This window comes from Sparus aurata, chromosome 10 (assembly GCF_900880675.1).
Source record: "Sparus aurata chromosome 10, fSpaAur1.1, whole genome shotgun sequence".
Taxonomy (NCBI): Eukaryota; Metazoa; Chordata; class Actinopteri; order Spariformes; family Sparidae; genus Sparus; species Sparus aurata.
Genome location: NC_044196.1, coordinates 20,776,213 through 20,801,559, shown reverse-complemented (window position 1 = coordinate 20,801,559; position 25,347 = coordinate 20,776,213). Strand labels below are relative to the sequence as shown.

The 25,347-nt window shown below is 39.6% G+C and overlaps 1 protein-coding gene across 1 annotated transcript; it reads right to left on the bottom strand.

Moving 5' to 3' along the window:
* Positions 1-1,309: 1,309 nt before the first annotated feature.
* LOC115589056 (uncharacterized) lies at positions 1,310-23,699 on the bottom strand. The gene is made up of 3 exons (XM_030429740.1): positions 23,412-23,699; positions 9,591-9,642; positions 1,310-3,280 (listed from the first exon to the last, which is right to left on the bottom strand). Exons 2-3 carry the CDS (start codon positions 9,620-9,622, stop codon positions 2,512-2,514), a joined length of 801 nt encoding a protein of 266 aa, XP_030285600.1. The 5' UTR covers positions 9,623-9,642; positions 23,412-23,699; the 3' UTR covers positions 1,310-2,511.
* Between the last annotated feature and the right edge of the window lie 1,648 nt (positions 23,700-25,347).

Here is a 25,347-nt window from a genome sequence, read left to right as displayed (position 1 = left end):
CTTCCCGGTTCAAGTTAAAAAAGCCCTGAGGTGTTCATTAGCCGAGGCCCAGGGGCCCTGGACAACGCCCGCCGAGGCTCTAACTGCCGTGATGTTGAGGTTTAAACACCTAGGTCCCTCAGAGATCCAACTCGTTTATGGAGACGGAGGGAGGCAGCGCTCGTAAACAAGCATTCATGTCCCGCTGAATCTCACTAAATATTGTCTTCTTGCATTTCTAAGTTTTTAAAGATGTACTATAGTATCTCAAAATAAAGAATATCACCGTGGAATCACCTCCCAGTGAATTTACATCTCACTATCATCTTTCTACAATCTATTATCTTGTTTCTCTTCTAATTTTGAAAAGCAAATTACACATAGCTCATTAGCTGAACTTTTTGAGGAGTCCACAGTGGATGCATCTTTAAATTAAGTCTGAATCTTTAGCTAAGCCAAGGGAGCTAGCAGGTTTGCATACTAAAGGAGAGATTCATTTCTTTATTTTCAGTTGAGAGAAAATCTACAGGAGCCTTTGTTACTGATGGTAGTGGGCAGGCCAGGCAGCTAATGTGTTAGAGATTAGCAATGCTAGCTGCAGCCGACCCTGCTGGCGGCATTTTCAAGGCTTTAGAAAACCTTAGCTGAACTGGCCAAGAGATACTAACAGTCTTAGTTGTTTTCACTCGATAAAGTCGCTAGCTGTGATCTTCATGAAGGGGTAGAGTTTCTGTGGGATCATCCCTATGTTCCCCGGGTCCTGTGTTCCCCGTAGAACCCAGGGAACATAGGACCCGGGGATCATAGGTATGCTCGCGAGTACTGTTAGCGTCGAATACTGCGGTTCCTGTTAAGTGGGCAAAGATGTGTCTAAATGTTTCTTTTAAAGAAGACCGAAATCAAACCTAGCAGAAAAAAACGTATATTGGACTAAAAAATACAGCCAGAGCGTAAAGAGCTGAAACTACTGACATTTACAGTTCGCTTACTATACTAACACAAGAAGACAACTACAGAAAACATCAAATCAATCCTTAAATCCTTAAAAAAAAAAAAATGACAAAACTTGTGTTTATTGAAGTTTAATACTTCAATAGTTTCTCACAAAATGTTTGTTTGTTGTAGCTAACGCTAGCTATCAAGTTGACAACCCCCTTTTTTTTCTGGATATCTTTTAAATCTATTCTAGTCACAATTAATAATTGCACACAAGTACACACACCTCACATTGTGTGAGTAGATTTATTTAAGTAATTTTCTTTATTTTATAATACAAATATAATAAGTAGAAATGATTTGGCAGGCAAACAATAAGTGAAAAGGCGAGTCACAGTGAAACAAATTCAGAACTTCATTTAGCAAAACAGCTTACTTAACATTAACACACTTCAAAAAGCTGTATGTGTGATTTCCTCTGCACAGCCTAGCCTCAATTAGTTCTTTATTAGGCACATGAGCAAGCTGTGGATTGAACTAATGTCACAGGCCGAACTAGAAACACGAAGCCTGACCTATAAAATAGAAAAAACAGAGATAGAAGGGTGTATCGATGACCCCTTAGTGGTTTACTCATCAATGATATGACCTTGGCTCAACCTTCAGTTAAGGTTGAAAAAAAAAAAGGAAAAACTGCAGAAACTAAGATGAATTCAAAGAAATGTACACGTGGCTATTTTCTATTTAATCCTTTGGTAACCTGGTTAAGATTTCACATGTGCATAGATCCTCTGATATGTCACTGCATGACAAACGGTCTCACAGTGATGCTGTGCATTAAATGACACTGACAGTGACAGCGTGTAAACTAATTTTTCTAAATTTCCAAGTAGATAATTAGTTCTGATGAAATCAGTGACAAGACGATGAGCTATACATGAGGAAAGCTTCTTCGTCTGTTTAGCAAAGTCCAGTGCCTCTCACAATAAATCAAAAATGATGCAAGTGAAGGTATTATAAATAACACGAGGTGACAGAAACGTATAAAGGGTAGCGTATAAAAACATGCTTTGACCTTTCCTCTTTTGCCTCCTAAGTGAACGAGGCCGAGATTCCTGAAGAAATAGCAAGCTATGGCATGGAAATATCAACTCTATGCTAGCGTTTAGCATAGCGATGCTCTAAAATGAGGCAAAAATTTGATTACAGCTGTTTACAATACCTGTACAAGGGCAGTATGGACATGGCAAAGCAGTGATGAGTGCATGCAGACTTTTTAGGACTGAGGAGTGTTTAAATACACTAGATTCAAAGATGGCTGCAGGTGATGTTCAGTCCACACATGTCTCTTAATTTGTGGCTTTACGCAAACCTTGCAGCACTGGAAAAGTTGCCTCCTTCACAAGGCAGTCATTGTGTTCTGTCAGTGACCAAAATAAAAAAATATCCAAGACTTTGAGTTCAAAAATAAATCTGTACCATTTTGTAAACAGAGTTTTCCTTCATTCGTTTGATGATTAAAAACACACAAGGTGTTCTTCGGAACCAAAGTTTCATGGTGGTTTTGAACGCTCTGTTGAATTGCATTCAGGTCCGTCACTCGTAGTCCTCCCCGGCGGTGGCGGCCTCCAATGCGGCAAGAGCCTCTGCTACCATCGAGTCCGTAACGCTCTGCACCTCCTCCTCGTCCACCCTTGCCTCCTCCTCGTCCTCGCTCTTCATCACCAAGATCCCGCTCTCGCCTGTGGAAACGTCCGGAGTCTTTGGCAGTCTGAGCTCGTCCCTGGTGTCGGCTGAGGACAGGCTGGTGGTGCTGGTGTGGATGTCCACGGACAGGATGCTACCCTCGTCCCCCGTGTCGCACGGGTACTCCGGCGTGCCTCCCACGCCCTCGTCTGTCTCGTCTGTGGACAGGCTCTCCACGCCTATCTCACACACGGTGATGGAGCTGTCCCACCCGTTCCTTGTTGCACGGTGTTCCCGCTCATCGTACCTCGTCTGGTTCTCATACTCCTGTATGTTGGGGTAAACGGGCACCTGGCTCGGCTCCTTCTCCTGCACCGTCCACCTCGGCCCCAGAGATTCTGGCTGGATGATGTACACCTCCGCAGGTGGTGCCGTCCCCTGCCTGTGCAGCTCCTTGGCGGAGGGTGCAGCGTGCAGCCTGTGGTTGACGTGGTTGTTGTCCACCTCCAGTTTCAGCGTGCTGTCGTTGGACTTATTGTAGCCCAGGTTGTGGAAGCCCTGCTTCTGCTTGTTGTGGCTGCCGGGGGCCCCACCGGAGGAGGGGTGGGGCTGGTAGAGCGAGCCGCTGGCAGAGTCCGTCTTCCTCACATCCACCGCCACAGAGGGGTCGTAGATGTAGCTGTGAGAGAGACAGACAGATGTGGTGTTACTTCGAGGGTTAAATTAAGAATCATTAGGTGACAAACTGTCTGAATTCCAAATAAGATGAATAGTATTTAGATTTGAAAAATGTGTCGCTTCATTGCTGTTCCATGTGGACGGTGGGAGGAAGCCGGAGTCGGGCTCTTGACGTCACTATTTGGTTTCTTGGATCAGTGTTGCAACAGAGAGAGAACTATTTCTGTCCTCCTCACTGGGCTCCAGGAGTCAGAGGTTCCGGTGACAATCGATGAAAACATCTCCACATCCTGTAAACTGACTGCAACGAGGGTATACTTTATTGTGCGGTCGATTTCACCTTTCTAAATGCCACGGTTACGTCCGAGACATGCGCTTGATGTTTACAAGTACTGCATCTATTGCATCTGGCTGTGGTAATGTCTGCGCTGCTCACGTGAATGTCAGATATATTATGTAGACAGCTGGAAGAAAAAGCAAACACAACGAGGAGGTGTACGCAGGCCTGCACTCTTCCTCTCTTCAGTTCTGGTTCAAATAGTGAAATACTGAATTCATCTGGTGTTTTTGTTTGTGTTGCTGACGTCCACAGAGCAGAGGCAACCGCAGTAAAAAAGACATGAAGTGAAGAGGATGAAACAGACGCTGATGCACAAAGCACATGAACACAGATGTTTGTACAAATATAAGCTGCATCACAGAAGCTTCCAAAGTTGTGCTTAGCCTGACCTTGAAGCTGCAATATTAACATTAAAAATAACCAAACAAATGAATGGTGTATTATTTGCTTGGAGATGTAACACTTGCTGGCAAAATGATATTCTCTGTAGCCTAATTTTGTTTTGTTTTTTTCAATGATGTATAGGGATAATAGCGCGACTGATACCAGATTTTTTAGGCAGATACTGATATCAATATTTAATATTAATATCAGCAGAAAACAATTTCTTTAAAGAAATTGCTCTAGCTCCCTAGGTAACTCTCAAAAAAAGCAGTATCAATCCTCTGATCTAGCTAACTCTCAGAAAGAAAGCACAGACGCATATTTTATAAAATCAACTGCTTTGAAAGGAGACCACTCTTAGATGCTAGCTTGTTTAGCCTAATGCTACAAGTCTAAAAGTATTGTTATCATGGATCCCACTGCCTTTTCTGCTAACCGCTGGAAACCGCCTTTGATTAGTTGGTGGTGATGATGATGACATGATTGGTTGCGTTGGAATTTCTTGGTGTCTGTTTTTTTGTGGTGCTGATATGGCAGTTTATGAGCTGTAGTTTCCCCAGTAAACACAACAACCCCTTCGGCCTCCGTCCCAGTTTGCTGCTTCTCCTCTTGGGGTTACTCATCCTCCAGAGCCCCTTTGTCACTAGGACTGTGAAAAGCCCTGCGGACATCTGCCTTCCCCGCTCTGTCCAACTAGTCTAGATACAGGTACTTGCGACAGCCAAAGGGATCGGTGTGTTTATTGGGGGAACTACGGCCCATAACCTGCAAACTGACTCAACTGGCCAATAGAAACAGACTACACCCATTAACACCAGACAACCACTGAACATTCACTTAGAAATAGCAGCTAAGCTTCTGGAGTATCAGGACCACAAAGCCGCTGAGGCTTTCATCATACGAAAACGATAACTGTGAGCCAATCAGAGGTGGAGTCTTTCAAGAGGTCCGCTGGCATCTACAATGACGCCTGTTTTCAGACGCAAAGCACAGAGATGTGAGTGCTATAACACAGGTCTGGGAGAGAAAGCAAATCATATTTTCCCACCACTCTTAGATGCGAGCTACTTTACCAGTTTTTTTTCCAAAGGAAGCAAATGATACCAGATTTTCCCCTGAGGCTATTATTATAGATTTTTATACATTTTGGGTTAAAAAGACAGAACTATAATATTTAACAGATTTTCACAGAGATTGTCACCCCTAAATTTGCTGTTAGTTGCTTTAAGGAGGCACTTCTCACCAGGAAAAAGTCTGACTTCAATTAACAAAATGGAAATGATAACAGAAAGTGAAGGGACAAACAAAGGGACAGCTAATTATGTGCCAGAGTCCTCTAAGTAAGAAACAAACAAAAAAAAAAAAGTATGAACGATAATAAACACAAATGTATTCATGTTTTTGTTTTTCATTGCGTTTAAGAAAAACTAAGAAATAATGAGGTCTGGTTATGCCACACAGTTCAGCTCATTAAGATGAGTGACTAACGTTGAATACAAAGGGGGGCACTTTCACCTGCGACCGGCATAATAATTCTCAATCAGATAAAGCGGAACTCTGGAATTATTTGGCACTGATGTGATGTGTTTCTCGTTCACTCCTTCATTAGATGTTTCTATTGAACCCCTGCTCTCATCTTGCACTCGCTAAATTACAGACTGCCATATCCTCCGCCACAGATTTGTCAATGTTATACCAGTTCCTTGTAGGATGGAAGAGGTCAATAAAGGTCTCAGGCTAATTAATGCTCATTTACAGTAAGCTCTGCACCCTTGTGGTGCTATAATGACTGCCTGATGCCCCATTTTGGAGGATTTGCTTTCAAGATCACACTCTCATACACCTCCACAGGTATTAGGAGTGTTGGCGAGCCGGGGTGGGGGGGGGGGGGTCTACTTTGCGGACAGTGAAATGGGCTGTCAGACACCGCCTGCCGCGAGAGCCTTGTGTATCTCTTCTTACTTTCATTTGTTTTCTCCTCCACCCTGCGAGCCTCGTAACCCCGGCAGAGCTGCCTCCACCTCGCACCTCTCCACACAAACCTCCTCCTTGTCTCCCTTCCTGCGTCACTGTAATGTAGTCGCAGCTTGCTAATCTACTATCCCTTTGCACTTGACTTCTCCTTGATTTGAGCGCCTTCCCTCGAGCGGTTTCCAGCTATCGTCTCGCTCCCGCCTCCTCCTCCTCCTTCTCAAGTTGTCCTCTTCTCTCTTGTTTTCTGTGCTTGCGGTGTTTCTTCTTTTATCTCACCCTCTCTCTTTTTTTTTTTTGACGTTAATTCACGCTGTTTCTATTCACAAACTTAACAAGTGCCTGAGAATCTAATACCTTCGTATGAACTGATTAATTCAAAAACAACGCTTTCCTCGCTCCTGTCACCGGCAAGCGGCAGACAAACAAAACCGTCCACCGCCTACACATGTATGGTCCCACATGCTTGCCCTCTCTGACTCAAGCACCTCTCTCTCTGTCTCGCTCTCTGTCTCACCCTGCATCCTCCCCTCCATCTCCCTTCACAGTGGAAAGCTGAGAAAATGGATGTTTTCCATTTCTCTCGCCACCGCTGTGTCCCGGCTGCCAAGGTGAAATTTGAGCCTCGCTTTCATGGAAGCCAGACACACAAGGTGTTTTTAGAAAAAAAAAAAAGATTCATAAAGGTGGACAAGAGCTGTGTGAGAGAATGAAACTGTATTTTCATCAACAGCAGCAGGCTGCCCTTTCAATCTCCGAGCTATTTTCTAAGAAACTTGTTGCTGTGATTTTCTATTTTTGTTTTGTTGCTGCAAGAAGCTGACAAAATATCTGCACTTTTGGGTCCATTGAAGAGAAAAGGAACAATTTAATGTCGACGTAAAGGGCATCAGAGTTTAATCAAATAAATCAGCTGATGGAAAAAAAGAAAAGCAGCAGCTCCTCGGTGTTGAGCTCAGATTTTAATACCAAAGGAGTGTCTTTGCATACAAGTAGGTGCAGCTGATTCTGGGGAGTTCCTGCTTTCCCCCTCTGTCGGGATTCCCTTCCCGCTCTGGGGCTTGTTTATGTGAAGGAGTTTCTACATCTTGAAGGAAGCCATTATTTGCTTATGTTTTAACTGTGAGGGAGCACCACATGATGTTGTTTACTCCATCGGAATAAGGCAAGTACTGATATAGTTATGGGAGAAGATCCCTACAGACCCTCAGCATAAGTATACAAATGTTTTATAACCTACTTTTGTTTAAATGCTTGATATCTGAATGGGACCACTGCTTTTGCTCAGTTCAGTCACTGTGAAGACCCAAAGACGCAGAGTCATCATCCAGCAATGGATTCTGCACGATTCTCCAAATCCAGACCAACAGATGATCGGTCTTATGCCCTCACAGCTGTCACTTACCCAATCCTTCTTTAAAACAATTTCACAACAACTCAACTTTATTCTGGTGGGGGTTTTTTGGCAGGATAATTTAGTCAATTTCAAATAACGTTAACTATCAAAAATAAAGATTCAAGAGTTCAATAAAAAATACCACCCTTCAGGGATTCAACAATAAACAAATTCAGTTTGTTACAAAGTTTGGTCACTCAAAACTATTTTGCTCATTTTGAACGATTACAGGATCGAAAACATGACATGTATATCCAACAAGCAGTCGATTCATCATGTCTGACCCTTTTTTAAGTAGCTCATTCGAAGCATAATAAACCCTAAAGTCTCACTGAAGGATTGTACTTATTCTGAAAGGACAGTTATTTGAACTATTTGCAGTAATAGCTATGGCTAATATAACTAATATCACTGTTTACATTATGATTAACAAATACAACCTCCCACTGCATCTTATCCGAGTCTCAGTCAAATTCAAAGTCGTTGTGTTCTTCTGAGCATGAAATATGGGCTTTTCTTTTTGCGCATGCATTTCTATCCCATCATTTCAAACAGTTGCCTCTGCAACACACAGCGCTGACCGTAAAGGCAAAGAGGCAACGTGTCACTGAAAGACTTAAGTGAAGACTCACTCGCAGTTCACAAAATGCTTAAAATGGATAAATAAGGAGAAAGATTTGGAGTACGTCGAAACAAGCTTTTCATCCCAGAGTCTATGTTAATAAGTAAGAAAACATGTAAAAACTTGTTTTTGCATGCAGCCTGATGAATTGTTTAATTTCGGTTTGTATCTTCAATCCAGTCATTTAGAAGCCTTTTTACTCAAACATAGATTTACTGTATCTTTTCTAGTCATGTGTCATGTTCATAAAATATTTTGGATGTGCATATGTAAAATATGACACTATTGTGTTTGCACAGTACAAAGTATTGAAGCAGCTGTGTTATTAATATACAGTGGTAATTAAATTGAATTCTCATAAATAAACACAAACAAATCTGGATTTTAAAAAGACAAAAGCCTGCGATGTTGTGTGAGATACAACTGATACTGAGACCATACTGCTGACCCAGTAACCTACACACACACCCTGCCAAACCCCACACCGCTAAGCCCAGAAATGTGACACTCCAGACAATTAGGGAGGTATGTGTGTGTGTCACAAGCATTCACATGTGTCTTTGACATGGGAAAGGGGAAAAAAAAAAAAAAGTGTGGAGTGGGGGATTACGACTCTGGTATGCGAATCACAGCGTGCCCTTTCATTAATCTGCAATCAAAATCTCGTTTCCCGGCCCGGTTCTGTCTCCTCGCTCACCTCCAGCAGCACGGCGATGTCGAGGCCCTGACAATGATGCCTTGTAGGTTTTTTTGTTCAAAGAATAGACAGCCCTGCAAGGAAATACAGTAACCAGGGGTGATGGCTATTGGCATATTGACTCACAGTTTGTACAGAGAGCCCACGTGAGGCTGAGTGAGCAGACGTATTATAATGGACCTCTCACTATCTGTATGAAACGAGACAAGAAATCATTAAGTTGGCAAGGAGACATTTGAACTGGCGCTGCTGACCTGCAGATAAGGAAATCTACAATGAGAGGCTGATACCGAGTAGGTCGACATTATTTCAGAAATGTATGTAATCGGCTCAGTTATTTTCAGCGATTCACCTAATAGACTCAAATGTCGTTGACTGAATGTGCGGAATCTATATCTATCTAATCTATATACGTATTTGATAACCAAACAGCTAACATTTGCCTTCGACCACTTCCTAGTTAACTGCTTTTACACAATTTTTTTTTATATCAGTAAGACATTACAATTGCAAAACTGACTTGCTATTTCTCTAGCAGAAAGAAATCAATAAAAACTGTCGGAAGTAAGGTCTGAGGCAGTGTTTCTGGAAAGAGATGTTTCTTGCTGATGAACTTTTTTAGTATTTTTAAGTATTTTCAGTTTCACTTGCTTCCGCATTTTTTTTTTGGAGTGACCCCCCCCCCCCCCACAAAAAAAAAAAATAAATCTCTGATGCAAAAACCTTGAAGCATAAAATGAGAGCTGGCAACAAAGTAAAAAAAATAAAAATAATAATTTGTCTGATGCAACCCTTTAAATCACCGCCAACTATCGACTGTTCGATTGTGTCCTCACTCTAATGATCGTGTAGGACAGGAGAGTGTCGCAACAGCAAAACAAGGCGGGGTAATGACTCTCACCTTTTTATCATCCTGCAGCATTGGCACCCCATTTGGCCCGTGTGTTGTGGAGCTGCGGAGGGACATTAAGAAAAGCAATTAAACTTTAATCACACAAACACCCTTTCGACTTAACAGCACAGACAAAATCGAAAGCGACAAAACATCTTTGGAAAACGCGCGCGTTTCGCTTCGACTGACATTTTCCCCCGATCATCAAGGAAAGGTTACAGTTACTGTAGCTCCACAGACAGACACTCGTCTGCGCTATGACGCACACACACACACACTTTTGACAGAGTCTCAGACTGCTATTGATCGGTCAGTTCACCACCTCTGACATGTGAGCGGTTTTTAAATGAGGGCTTTCTCGAAGATTTCGCCTCATCAGTCAAGTTTTTGCTTTGCCCTTGGTCTCGACGCCGTTTGGACACGAGGATGAAAACTCTGTCTGCCTCAAGCACCGATAAAGAAGTTATTGCCATCCATCATTGTTGTGTTTGTGTGTGTGTGTGTGTGTGTGTGTGTGTGTTTGCATGAGTGAGTGTGTCTCGTTGAGTGTGTACCTATGAGCAGGATGGGAGTGACCTTTTCTCTCCTGGTGGTGTGTTTCTCCAGGCTTTGGCATTTCATTGCCCGGGTAAATAATTAATCACTGAGTCTTGAATGGGGTTTGTCTGCGAGCGAAGGAGAAATAGGGAGCGACAAAGGTAGAGGACACAGTATCTCTTTGTGGACTACGAGACAAAACAGTTTCTATTCTTAACCTTAACTCTCTGACCCTGTGGGCTCTTCCTTTGCCTTCAGCTGAATCTTTTAACAGAGCTAGACAAGGACAATACATTGCAAGTTCGCCTTCATCTCATTCAAACGAGAAACAACTAGATCACTTTCAAACTCTGGTGTTATTTATTTATTTTGTCATCATTGACAAATGCCATGAAAATATAAAGGCCCAGCCCATTTGTTCTTATTCAGGGTGTAAATCTTTATAAAGGATTCACAAATGTAAAGTTTCACTGTTAACAAAAAGCAAGTACATCATGCAGCTGGTCACTGTAGTTTTTACCAAGCATTGCTCAAACAGAAGTAAAAGTGTTTTCGTTGGGGACTATTTTCTGCTGCGGACTAATACACATTGCTCAAGTTAGTACTGTCAACAGCAGCAAGGTTTTTGTGTGGTGTTAAAACAATAACATCACGAGTGCTCATTGTTTTTTATTTTTCCAAAGTTTTTATGACAAATAATCTTACTATGACAGTAATTCAAATACACAACAGTAGCAGCGGTGTAATATTCCAGTGATTTTGAGCAATTTATCGATTTAATGATTAATGATACATTTTCGTTGATGCAGGGTGCAAACATCAATCCATTCCATTGTCTTTAGGACACTCCTACAATTTTGAAATTTCCATAGCTGACGCTGTCAACTTTTCTGTGTCCTTCCAAAACACTAGCGACCAGCAGATGGTGTCAAGCATCGAGGAAATAGATAACAAGGATATTTACTCGGAGCTTCTCACTTGGCAGTCCAATAACTTGTTGCTCTCGCTATGGCGCCATCAGCCGATCTGTTTCAACGATGTTGGGTGGGCAAAATTTTGAAATTCAACCATGCTGTTCTGTCGGCAGATGCAGTGACATAAACCTGCTGTGAGTAAGAAATAGTTTAAAGAAAACATGTTATTGGTTAATGTGTAAAGGAAATGTCCCTAGCCTCTAGGCTAATTTATGCAATGTAAAATGCCGTAGGCTTAAGCTAATAATGGTGACTGGCAGAAAAACAAGTGTTCTACCTTCCTCGACAGTTAGTTTTGAGCAGATTTTTTTTACTGATCTAGTTGTTAAGCAATGTTTTATTTGTGTTAGTGAGGTCAGTTTAAACTGTACTGCATTTAGCTGGTTACAATTATTCATAATTATTTGTGTAGTTTTATTTCTCTTATATGGCCAAACGCCGAGAGGAAAGCGGAGGCAGCTTCATCTGTAACTGACTGTGTAAAATGGGCAGATGATATTGTCTCATATCTGAATAGAACAAATCGAAATGATGTCATGGCAGACTTTGTGATATTGGCAAACATTGTGCTATTCTCAAAAGAATCGATATAATATCGTATCGTGGTGAAACTTTACCAGTATATGTGTAAGGTGCTATAAAAAGTGCTATAAAAGCCGTGATGAACATACAGAACCAAAAGTTTTGGATTATATCTGCTCTCGGGGAGGAAATACCTTTTTCTGGGTGAAAAGATGAAAATCTAAATGGGGCCAACTGCTCTGATGACGGATGGAGGTCTCCATATCTGATTCCGCCACTTGCTGAACTGTCTGCATTGTTCGAGTTTAAAGATTTTGCACTGAGCTTTGCTCACTTCATCTAAAAAAACACGTCACCCTGTGCAACAGTGTGAATCACTGATGTGTTATTAATCATTTTGGACAACAATGGAGCTCTCAGGCTCAATAAGATAAGGATATCAGACCTTGGTAACACGTGACAATACTTCAGATTATTTCATTGTTGATTTTGGTCTTTTCAACACATGCACATCTTTGGCCAAAAACGTTAAGCCATAGCTCCTGTAATCATCAGTTGTCTTCACCAGTTTGTATCGATAAGTTCTTCAACTTTTCAAAATAACGCACATAGGCCTGGTGACTATGACATAACAGGCATCAGTTACGCTGTGGGACTTCATACATATTTGTCCTGGAGGGAACGAGCTAATAGCTCCAGGTGGGCTCTGCGTGAGGTATTGATATAAAAATGCATGAGGGAACAACAAATACACTTGATGTACAGAACTCTTCATGTAAGGATTGAAAGGCAAACTGAGGCAAACAAAAGAAGCCATGCTGGGTTACATAATATAATGAGCTCCAGGACCACCACTACCAGGTCACATTTTTTGAATATGAAAGACTGTACTATTTGAGCGAAAGCACCAAAGCATGACTTAGCTATCCCAAGGCGCCTCATTATTGCCCATAAACAGAGTCCAGAGGTGGGTGTAGTCACTGAGGATGCAGACAAAGTTGGCTAGAGTACAATCCTCTTGTATTTGAGTGCCCTCTGTTCTCTTGTTTCTCCTTCACAGAAATGATCTCTTATGGTTTGAGGTGGACTTGACCGCAGTCCGGCTGCAACAATCGCCAACAAACATTCATCCACATTTCACTGGGACCCTTCAACACATTCACAGCCACTTGTGAAAACAGCAAGAGGGTGTATCACACCAAGTGCAATCCAGAGTGAACGGAGGGGCCAAGCGGTTCGATGGGCTTGAAATTGAGGACTCTTGTTTTACACGCTGTTGCACTGGCAGGCACCAACCCGGCTGAAGTGTCCCTTATCTTCCAGGAGGGGAGCAAGTGAGGAGGTAATTTCCCAGCGGGGCATCGGGAACCATCACGTTAATGGAAAGTTGCATTAGTCCCTGAACGTTATCAGCCAACTTTTTACAATTACTAGTCACTGTCAAGCGGATCAATAGTCATCTGACAAGCTCCAAGTCTCAATCCTGTGAACGTTCAAGCCGATTTCTTCCTCTCCTCTCTCCTCTTGTTTACTGGTTGTGTGCTTGTGGCACTTCTTGTCTTTTGCATTATGTATATTTCATATCTTGGCGATATGGCTCTGCTGCTTTCTGCTCTCTACACCCTTGGGGGGTGTTTTAATGCGCTTGCCTGCAGACTGCTCGGATCCGTTTGGGGAGCATCTTGAAGCTCAGAGCCCCTGAATACGACTGCATATTTGTTTAAATAAAACGTCCAAAACCCCTTTGACATGAAGGTTTTATGAATTGTTATGAATTAATAATGAGTATAAATAGCTTTGGTTCCTTCCTGGCACCATTTTTTCACTACAGATAAAAGCACTGTGACAGAACATGGATTAGCAAGTGTTGTGACGGGGAATAATTCAGCACTCGCTCTACATATTTCTCGATAATTACTAATTATGATAAAGTTAAACTGTATAAGACACATTTCAACATTTTAGTTTGAACAGATTTAGTTAGATTTTCAATACTGAATTATTATTTAATCCACAAAATTAAATAAGATTTTCCAGGTTTCCTATAATGATGCAATCGACTAAATATTTGCTGCATTAATCAATAGTGTTAATGTCAATAATTTATCAAATCATGAAGTGCAATGTAAAAGGAGTCACTCGTAGTTAAGACTCTTTATTTTCTCATTAGGCAAGGAGCGTTTTAGCTTCTTTCAGTTAGTTGTTTTGGTTCTTGGCGCACAACTTCACTGTTTTGATTCACAGACAAAGTTAACAATTAGCTCTTGAACACAACAGCGCATTTAGAAGCAAAACTTCTACATTCATTGACCTTTATATTAATTAAATATGAATTTACTTCCACCACTCACTTTTCTGTCTTATTTATTAATTTTGTTTTGTTTATGTTTGAACTTCTTTAGACATGTTAGCTCTGTGCTTTCTCCACCTATTTATTTCCACAAACCTTTTCATTTCTGCATTTTCTGTTGCATTGCTGCTTTATTATACAGTTTTGTTAGATCATTTGTTTTATATAATCATTGTCTTCCAGTTCTCAGTACGGCTGATAACACTACAAAGAAATTACTAGAGCATAAATCGACGAGTCAAAGATAAAGAGGTAGGACATGAGTTTTTCAAGAATATTTACCCCTGAAGTCAACCTCATGACTTTCCCTCTCATGTGTCAAATCATGGGGACTGCGTAAGCTTTGGAAAAGCTCAAGGCTGATTGTGTTCAGAAGAACTGGACATGGCAATGAGGCGGTGAACTTGTGGCAGTGATGGGAAGAACAGAAAACTCTATGTACAATACTCTCCATTTTATGTAATATAAGACTGGGATATGAATCGACTCATTACATTACACAAGTTTCATTTACTTGAAAGTTCAAAGTATCATGTAGTTTTTGTTCACTGCAAGCTGCATGTTTGCTTGACTCTTGGCTGCTGTTATACTGAGTTTCATCATAACAGACTACACCTACATACTTGAACAGCATTTTTAAGCTTTCAATAACACAAAAATCCAAGTTTGGGATCAGTATCCGGTGTGAAATGTGAATTGGGTTCATTTAAAGGTTTAAAATCATACAAGTCCAAGATTTTCTTGCCACTAGGAATATGTCATTTATTGTTACATATGCATTCTGGTGGTGTGTGTGTGTGTGTGTGTGTGTGTGTACGCTGACTTCAAACAACTAGTGAGGACACAGAATCGGACGCGACGACTAATGGTTGGCTGACTGCGTCGGAAAAAGCTGGTTTGCATCGGCATGGAGTTGGGTTGCACATTTGCAAGGCAAAAACTGTCTCTGCGTTGACTGACAATGTGATCGTAGTGTTACCTGCCTCAGGCTGCCTTTTCCGCTTCTGGTCAGCAGAAACGGCTCACAGTCAGACAAACTGATCCCGAAGGGGATGGGTGACGCAGTGCCATCTTAGCCCGAGCAGCCAACAACTCTCCTCCAAGCAATGAGGGCCTATGAGTAACCAGCTACGTCATTTTACTGATAACTAAGTGATTTTTAAAGCCAAAGACAACTCCCAAGAACACTGTTTTAAGAAAATGACAAACATGACTAACAAGGCATGCTCTGGCTCCAGTGAGTCTATTTGCAGCTGTCATCCTTGCCTTGCACTGTTTGCAGGGTAAATAGTAGATAAACAGATAGAAGTGGAAAAACCAGGAAACTGTATGCTGGAGCAGTGAACACCCAATGAATTCACATCATAGTATGTGTTTCAAGATTAATCTGCATGGCCCTAAAACTGTCATCTGTACCCAGCCTGCACCTGGATCTTTCAGACTCAAACCAGCTGTATGAAACTGTTTCCACTACTTATTGTTTAGTCTACAACATGTTTTAAAATAGAGGAAAACATTCAAACAACTTCCTGCCTCCCAAAATGACATCTTCAGATTGCTTGCTTTGTTCGAACAGCAGTCGTCATCTGAACACATTCAGGGTTTTATCAAATCATCACAATTAAGGAGGTGGTACAGTGGAATCTTTTTCATTTTCAGCTTGAAACACAATTATGCGAAGATCAATATATTTTCTGATTATCATTTTTAAAACAATGATTTCACTGTTTCAGGTCTATTTCAATAGAGTCCAAACCCAACTTTAAACCCACCTAAACTGGTCAGGTATGTATATTTACTCAAGTAATGGACAGTTTTAGTACAATTTTCCCTATTTTTAACTATTTTGAGTGAGATTTTATGCCTTTATTTATTAGTCAACAATAGTATAGAGAGATATGAATTAAGTACATTAAACAGCTCAACCTCTAAGCAACCAAGGCACTTATTTTATCAGATTTCTACTACAACACATAGCATTTTTACTGTATTTATCTATGCAACTATATTTATTTCACAACCTTACATACAAGTTACTTTTCCATATGACAATTTTGACCAAAATGTTTTGTCGGCATACTAAATATGACACATTGTTATAGATCTAAATACCAAGTGGCGTCTGAAGTTGTTAAATTAGCTTCACCTTAATCATTTACAACCTCAAAATGCTAACACATTCATCACAATGAGTGCTTTTACTTATGATACATCAGTGCGGTTACTCTAGTAACATCTTAGATGCGTGACTAATACAAACATGTATAGGAGATCATTTTTTTGCTGTATGAAAAGTAGTTGAGATGTCACTTTGAGCTACATTAAAACTTGCTGCAACTATTAATCAATTAATGGAAAGCTAAAAATTATTCGACAACTATTTTGATAATGATCTGGTCTGAGCAGTTTAAAGACAATATAAAGTTCAAAAAGTCTTGATTCCAGCTTCTTCAATGTATATTTTTAAAAATGGTTTCTTGACTCCTGTGACAGTAAACTAAACATCTTTGGGTTGTATAAACAACAAGACATTTGAGGTAATCTTCTGACATTTTAGACAAACCAACCCTTACACAACTTAGTCTAATGTCTGATTTTGACCTACAAAGGTTAAGGAAGGCAGAATGTTACTGTAAGTAGTTCAATCATATCAGATGATTGATGAGAAATCCTGTCAGTAATGAGGATTTTCTCTCAGCCTCCTGCAGTTTTTTACAGTAACACACAGCCGCTGACTCAGATTCACATCAGAACATCCAACTGACCAATCATGTTGTTCCCCTGGAGACTTTCCAAAGTCATAATGAGATCACGGATTCAATCTGTGCATCAAATGACTATCATTCATTCAGATATTGGCCATTGTTGGCTGGCAATAACAACGCTTTATCTGCTCCCTCCGCCGTTCAATATATTATATATTGCTCCTGTTTTTTATGATAGGGAAGATCGTAGGACGATTACTGAAGGGGAGAGATATTTCAGCACTGGCAGCTTGGCCCTGCTCCCATTTTTTCACTTTCTGAGTTTTCCTCAGAGGAAATTGAAACATTTCATCTTGGAGAAACAGGTTCAATAAAAGTGAGATTGCTGTGGAGTGTCCCCTAAATGTGGACTGGATTGAAATCCAGGGGATACCCGTGAAGGTGGCAGTCAGAGCTATTTCTGAAAGATTGCTGCAGGTGGAAAAATTTCATCCGAAAAGATAAGGCTTGAAATAATTCTTCCTCTGGAAGGAGCGCAGGCCGAATTGATTTTACCTGTTGGGAGATTTGTTTGAAAACAGGAGCAACTGTGTGTACAGCGATTGAAAAAGTGACTCCTACTCTTTAAAATGAGGAGATTAAACTAAGGAATCTGGGTTCAACCTTTAACTACTGAGTTAATAAGCGAAAACATGAGTGTTTATAGCATTTGAATTAATGTGAATCCATTAAATCTCTTAACTAATCTGAGTTAGGATTACAGTTCGAAGAACTGAAGTTGTATATAACTTAAATCCAAATATTCAATTGAGATCCAAACCTTCCCTCCAGGAATTAGAAGTTATTGGAGGCTAATGTTTTTACTGATTTGACTGGTGATTCTTTACATGCATTTTTTGTGTTTATGTTTGCAAGTGATGTTCTTGCACTCCCCCCAGTCCTTTAAATAGGGGCCTGTTCTTGTTAACCTGGGAATGTTGCCAAGATAGCTGCCCGATGGCAAGAATTGCCTAAAAAGACTTTGTTTAAATATTGATATCAAACCAAACCCTATCTGGACTAATTACTTCAACATCTAAATCAAAATCACCACGTGTTTTAATATTGTAGAGATACAAACTTAATTGGTTTTGATGACTAGCGCTACACACCTTCTCTTCTACCTATTCACAGGTGGTAGTAACTTGACAAGAATCACAGTTATGATGCAACAAATACAGCAAAGTAGAAGACTGTGAGCTAATAAACATGTGTTATGTTGGGAAACACTGAATTTAAACAAAACTTTTGTTTACACAAAAACTCCAAAGGGCACCTTTAATTAGATGTTTTAAACTGAGAAGGTACCTGTGATTGGATCTCAGGCCTCTCACATCACCTCAAAACACAAAAAAAACACAATGTCAACCTCCTTGAGATAGTCTTCCCTCAGTGTCACATATCTGATACCAGCAGTTTTTGTTGTAACCTTGGACAACTGAAATCCATCCACGACCATTTCTGTATGACTGTGGGTTTGAGTTGCTGGTCTAAACACTGTGCATACCAACACTATAAAACTAAATACAGGTAGACGGGTTTAGAGACAAAAACAGAGAGCTTGAATAACATTAGAGGCTTGCTAATAGATCACAAAAATCCCTTTTCTCTTATCTTCTGACAGTAATTGAAAGCACATTCTGGGAGCCTGAGGTGTAGATATGAATATTTCTCTGGAGGGTCTCTACTGAACTTTTCAACAAAGGAGCCGAGTCTCTCACAGACAAGACCTGGCTGTTGCAACATGGCTCGGTCACCTGATAGATCCGTGAAAAGGTCGGCTTATGTAAGCCGTGTGTTGCATTATAAGTCATAATTCATTTCCTGACACATTGTGTGTTTTGGTGTTCTGTGTGTGTGTAGGGAGATCATGTTCATGTGGGTTAAAGGGGAGGGGCATGGTAAAGGAAAAGTGGGCTAACTGGTCTGACATCCATCTGGCTGTCTGTTGTTTTTGTTTATTGTCCCTATATCTCTCTGGTCATCTACAGTGTGATCCATCACACAGACTGTCTTGAAATTTGAACTTTCAAATCGTGTGCTGCAGAGACGGTATAGACAGAACCATGGTGGGAATTTCCATCGCTACATTGTCTGGTATGCTAAAAGGGAAACATGGGGACGTGTTTGACCAAAGTTTCCGTCCATGAACGTTTTAAAAAATTTGTTATTTTGTAGCAAATCCAATAAATTCAATAAGCTCTAATTCTCTATCTTCTACCTGCACACAGAACTTGTTTATATATATATATATATATATATATATATATATATATATATATATATATATATACATATGCCAACCTTTTGACAAACATATTCACGCATGAGACTACTGAGCTAGGTTTGAGTCGATCACATTAAATAATAGTAAACTATTCAACTCGATCAACTACAACTACAAATTTTAAGTAAACAATTTCAAGTAACAAAAATTTTTTATAGAATTAACGTTTGGATTTGGAAATTCAGAATACACACAGTGTTTGGTTCCAGCTTCTCAAATATAAAGCTTGTATCTGTTTTTTTTCATAACCTGCAGCCTCTATGACATATTTTGAAAAAGAAAATGTCAAATGGTGATGATGTTTCCGTGGAGGAACCAATCAGTGATGAGCCTCTAATGACATTAAACCAGTGAGCAATAGCAGCCCTAAAAGGCCTGATTGTGGCATCCGTATTGATAACAATCTGTATGAAATGACCTTCCAGAGTGGCTCATACATCGTTTCTACTTCCATCAACAAGATTTATTATTAATTTCTCTCCTGCACTTTAATTTCCTTTATTGAATTTGAGGCATTTTATCTGTAAGTGCAGTGTCACCGCATTTCTATTCATTTTAATCTTGTTCTATTTTAATCGATTTTTTCTCCGGTGTCTCTGAATGCTGTTCTTATGTAAAACACTGCCTCTGTGTATGAAAGGTGCTATGCAAATACAGTGTCGTTGCCTTGCCTTACTTTGCAATCCCTGCAGCTTTCGACTGTGTTTCATGAACACCGGGGGAAACGGCTGAAAGCTCTGGGAATAGCTTGTGGTACAGCGAATATGTGTCCCCCATGGTTGAGAATGAACTTCTACCCTCAAGATTGTATTTCCGTGCAGTCATCAGCGGCCGTCTGTGTGACCCGCCGCTGAAAGAGAACTGTAGCTTTTGATAAGGTCGTCAATTTAGCTTATCGGCTCTGAGGCTTTTAAAATCCAGCTGAAATGTCAATAGAAGATTTTAAAGAAAAAGAAAGATGACGCTGTCTCACCCACTGCTTTTAATAACCCCGCATGTACAGTAGATGAGATAACCTTCCACACCTGATAACACTTCCCATAAAGGAGCCAGAGCTTTTCATCTTGGTGACGTAATTGTTTGACTTTTTCTTTTTCAATTACAGCACAAAGAGCACTGAAATACTGTTGAATGTCTGCTATTAAACGGAAGAATCTAGTCAAAATAAGACTCTTCAGCTTTTGATTTGCTTGACAAACTGAGTTCGGCTGATTTATATTAAGTCAGCCATCATACTTTTACATTATTTGGTTATTAACTGTTGTTTTCTTTATAATTTATTCAACTTGATGTAAAAATTTGTGAGGTCAGTGATGGGACCTGAGTGTGTGTGTTTTCATGTCTGTTTCCGTGTAATAATATGATGTGCCATGTCCAAACAGCCTCCTCCAATGGCCTTGGGCAGCCGTCTGATAAAAAGAAGTCCTGTCTCCTCTCTATTACCCAGCAGCCCACACTTATCAATAGCGCTGCTCTCCTCACACTCGCAAACCGCAAAAACAGACCTGCTGCTGTTTTTCCTCCTGTGGATCCTCCTGAACCCAGGAGCTCTGAATTATACTTCAGCAGGTAAACAAGCCTACGAGGAGCACTGAGAGGAGTGCACCTTTAAATGATGTAGAGCCAGGGATGCAGTGGTAAATACAAAGTAAAGAAACCAGGATGATCTTTAACATTGAATCAACCATTGTGTACACAAGAATCTGTTTCGTTTTTGCTTTTAAGGATAATCTCATGCCGTATCGTATCCAGGTTTGATATTTGTAATTGCAACAATTAATTGATTTAGCAAGTAGTCGGTTAAAAGAAAATCAATGGCCAACTACTTTGATAATCAATCGATCGTTCTATTCTTTTAGGCTGAAATGTTGAGCATCTGCTGGTTCCAGCGTCTATTATGATTATGTCTGTTTAACTTTTAGAGACAGATAGTACAAAACTACACAATACTAAATCTAAAATATTTTTTAACACAAAAAAAAGCCACAATTTTTATGTCTGAGATGCTGGACCAGATATTATTTGCTGGAAATGGCACATCTGTAACAATACAGATATAGTTGTGCACTCGATTACATTCTTTGGTTTAATCGAGTGCTTTGGATTATTCCTTCTTGTTTGAATTCAAACTTCTTTGTCAGTTAAAATGATATGCTTTTTAATTGTACTATGGTTTCCCTACTGTTAGATGACAACACATCGTTCACTTTAAAACAAATGAACTGTACAATCTATTTTCCAGACCATAATGTCAACAACAGCTCTGAGCTCCGTCCTCGTGTTTACATCCTGTTCCAGGGTCGAGTCATTCAGCAGTAGCAGCCATGCTGGTGCAAAGCAGACTAGACCTTGGGCAAATATTATTTGCATACACTTTTAATGGCTTGTTTTGTTTAATAAACTGCCACATGGGTGGAGTCTGCCACTAAAGGTAAAAAGGAAATGAGTTGTTCAAAGCACAACTCAGAATCCTGTGTAAATCAACTATCATATATCATATCATATCATATATTTTTAAATAATTTCCCAGTCTGGGATCATTAAAGTAATTCTATCTATCTATCTATCTATCTATCTATCTATCTATCTATCTATCATGATGTTGTAAATCTTGCCTGCCCCAATGGGGTGGGTTTGGGGGAACAGGTCAGGTACAAAAACCATCATAGTCTTTTAAGAGACACCTTGATATATTAAAGTTGCTCGTACACGTCTATTAACGTCATGTTTGAGAGCGCTATGTTAGATAAACGACAGACATGACAGGTTTTCAGACATGAAGGTTGCAAGCGACCCAGGGTTCAGTGAGACTACGTGTTGGATGTGCAAACAAAGCCCAAGGCCGTGTACATGAGTTCAGGTTAACTGATTCAAGACCACTCCTCCTCCTCCTCCACCACTCCACCAGCCCTCCATTCACTCAATAACTTCACCTGCTCATGTGCAGTGTGATCAGGGTGGGATGGAAATTTTCAGTCTGCATTAATTAATGTGACATACTAAAGTCACCACACGCAGATCAACAGAAACTTGTTGGGATCTATTCTGGTGATTGTTTAATAGTCTGAGTCACTTTATGTGCAAACATGTCTGACTTTCTCTGTTTATGGCTTCTTACACGCTAAGATTTGCATCTACTTTGCATTATTGTACATTGAATATCTTTTGGAGTTACTTGAGTGTGTTAGCCAGACACCATTTTGGCTCAGAAGATTATGAAAAGCATTTTTCACAATTTTGTGACAAAAAATGAATTAGCTCATCGTTTCGGTTCGAGTTTTTGATTCTAAATAAGTAACAGCTGCGCAATTCATCAAAAATACTAGCAAAATTGCAGTATTGAAATATTGGCAATAGGATTTTATTTAATCACACGGTGCAGCCATAAAAATACTTAATAACTATAAAATTCACTCACTAAAATATATACATTATAGATTATATACAGGCTTGTAGCACTGACTCATTACTTTAAATTTCACCATTTGTAAGACAATAACATTCAGACCTGTATGTTGGAAAATACAATGTACATTAAGTATAAACAAATAAATGAATACATTAATTGAAAGCTTTTGGATACTTTTTCAAACATTTTACACAACTACAGTTCATATATTTACACATGTACCTATTAATCTTGTGTGTTAAAGGTGCACTATGTAGTTTTGGGGAGGAAATTATAATCAGAAGGAAACAACCTTCATTGACAGATATTTCATATCTAAACTAACAGAATAAGCAAACTCTTCATTTTCGTGACTGAATAAATTGAGTAAACAAACTGAACTTAAAGCACGACACAATTTCATATTGTTTTACTTTGTTTGTGGCGGACCCTGCCACTTTTCTAGCTTCAAAACAGTGTTTGCTGTTGTGGGGAACTTATTTAAGCTTTAGTCTATAATGATTAAAAATACACATTTCTGATATTGCACCATTAATACTGAGGATATTAAATTCTGAGTTTGAATTTCTTCTCAAAAACGACATAGTACCCCTTTAATAAACTAACCCTGTGCCTTTATGAGTAACAGGTGTACACACATTTCTATTGTCAGTAGCCTATACAATGAGCCTAACAGGCTGCAATTGCAATTAGCTTACAACGGTCTTACAATACTTGTATAATTACATTTAATGCTGCACAGCTTCAACACACGTACATTATTCCTGTAACTAGCTTAATTTTCCTAATATCATTAAGTTATTTTGCTTTGTTTTCGACGCGGGCTGTCGCCATATGTTTGACGTTATCACACAACGGTTCACCTGTTGTGAATAACCGTCGAGGCTGCGTTAGCAAAGCTTAAATAACGCTGTCAACAACACTTTTGAAAGCACTTCAAAGTTAATTCAGAACGGCACTTTTCGTGTGAGCGACTATCAGAGAGACAGAATGTAGCTTCGACCTACCTGTTGCGCTAAGCGAAGGTGTGGCACTCTGCCCTAGGTATCAAAAAAAGCACGGCTAACTTCAGATGTCATTTAAGTTGGTCCACTTCCGGTCCTTTACTGAGGTGAAATTAGGCATGAAGGTGAAAAAGTTGAGCCTCCATTCAGCATCTTCAGGTAGTTTTAACTTCCTTTGGTCTGAGTTGTTGTGGTGAATCGCTGAGAAGAGTTCCCCCCCCCTCGGTGACTCCACAGTCCCATGTCTACTATTTGAACAGCGGTCTGCTGATGGGTAGTTAGTCTGGGAGACTAGTGGACCACAGTCAAGACGCACGACGTGTTAACGACTGTTTCCTGTCACCACTTTCAAAATAAAACTTTTAACCACTTTCATTTTTATAAACAAATAAATAAATCATCATTTACTGAATTTAGTTGTTATCATAAAGTGACATTAACAAACATGCTAAAGCAGTTTAAACACAACAAATAAAATAACATGACCATGCATATAGGCATTTATGAAGTTTATTAGGATTTAAACTTAAAGGGGCTTGGATTTGGAGAAGATAAATCAAACTCATAATTTTTAAATTTATAATATTATCAAGACAATAATACAAGAAATACTTATCTTTTCAATAACTGAATAAACAAGGAAAATAAGGTCCCCAGAACACTGTTTGGAGCTAAAAAGGTGGCAGGGTCCGCCAAACAAAAAACGAAAAAGGAACAGTATGAAACTGTGTTGTCCTTTTGAATTCAGTTTGTTAATTCAGTCATGAAGACGAACGATCAAGGAGCTTCTTTTTCTCTTTCGATTCAAATTTACTCCTACATAGTGCACCTTTAACTAAACATTTACATATGTCTTTGAAGAACAGAATTTACACAACTTTTGAAACTGACATGAATCTTAATGAATTCATATTGGCAACAACAGCAATGACCATAACAATGGTAATAATTAAAGCAAATAAGACCCAGAAATTGAGGTATGAAAAGGATAACATTTTATATAATTGTCATAGGATAATTACTGGGATCAAACATATTTTAACATACAAAATTACATTGACCTTTTCTGACTTTTGTTAATTTTTTGCATTTATTTTGTTAAACACTCAATACTATTGCATCATACAGCCATAACCTCAGAGGAGGGGTGGCTTCATTTTAAGAAATCAAAAATAGAAAAGCTTACCATATAATACATAAAACTAATAATACAGTGCACCATCAAAACCATCTGAGGGTTTAATATACCTAACTTCCTGTCTTGCCCTGGCAACCTGTCTCTAGCTTTACATGGCTTAACCTGACCTGCCTCTTCACAGTTGCTGGGGTTGATCATATGACTTGGATGCGATTAGAGTGGAATCACCCCCTTAACACTTGCTACCCGCCTAACACAAATCCTGGCTGCAGCCCAGAAAAGCAAAAAAAAAAAAAAGAAATTGACGCAATATGTTTTCGTGGTGAGCGTCTGATCCAACATTTACCACTAAAAAGAAGTAGAAGGTATGATTGTAACGTTAGTTCGAGAGCTCGAGGCAAGAAGCTTTATCCCACCTAACTGGCACTGCAGAGAATAAGACAAATTACTGCCCTGAGGATAACACACAACTGATAAAACCAGTTTGAATGTTTACAGATGCATCCATCTCTAAGTCTATCCTTAGAGGCATCAAAAATGATATCATGCTTTTGAAAAATATCTGGTGCTGCCTCATGAAGATGTTACAAACGATAATATGAATGCTGGTGTAAATGGAATAATGAGAACTTGTGTTTTCTCGACCTTGATGAATATTTATTTGTAATATGTAATTGTTTAGGTGTGTTGCTTCACCTCTTTATTAGGAATAAACTGTTTTGTATGTGAGTATACGAGCCTTTTCAGGCCTTTGGAAGAGAAAATAGTCAGAATATCAATGGAGATGTTTTTTCCGCTCTG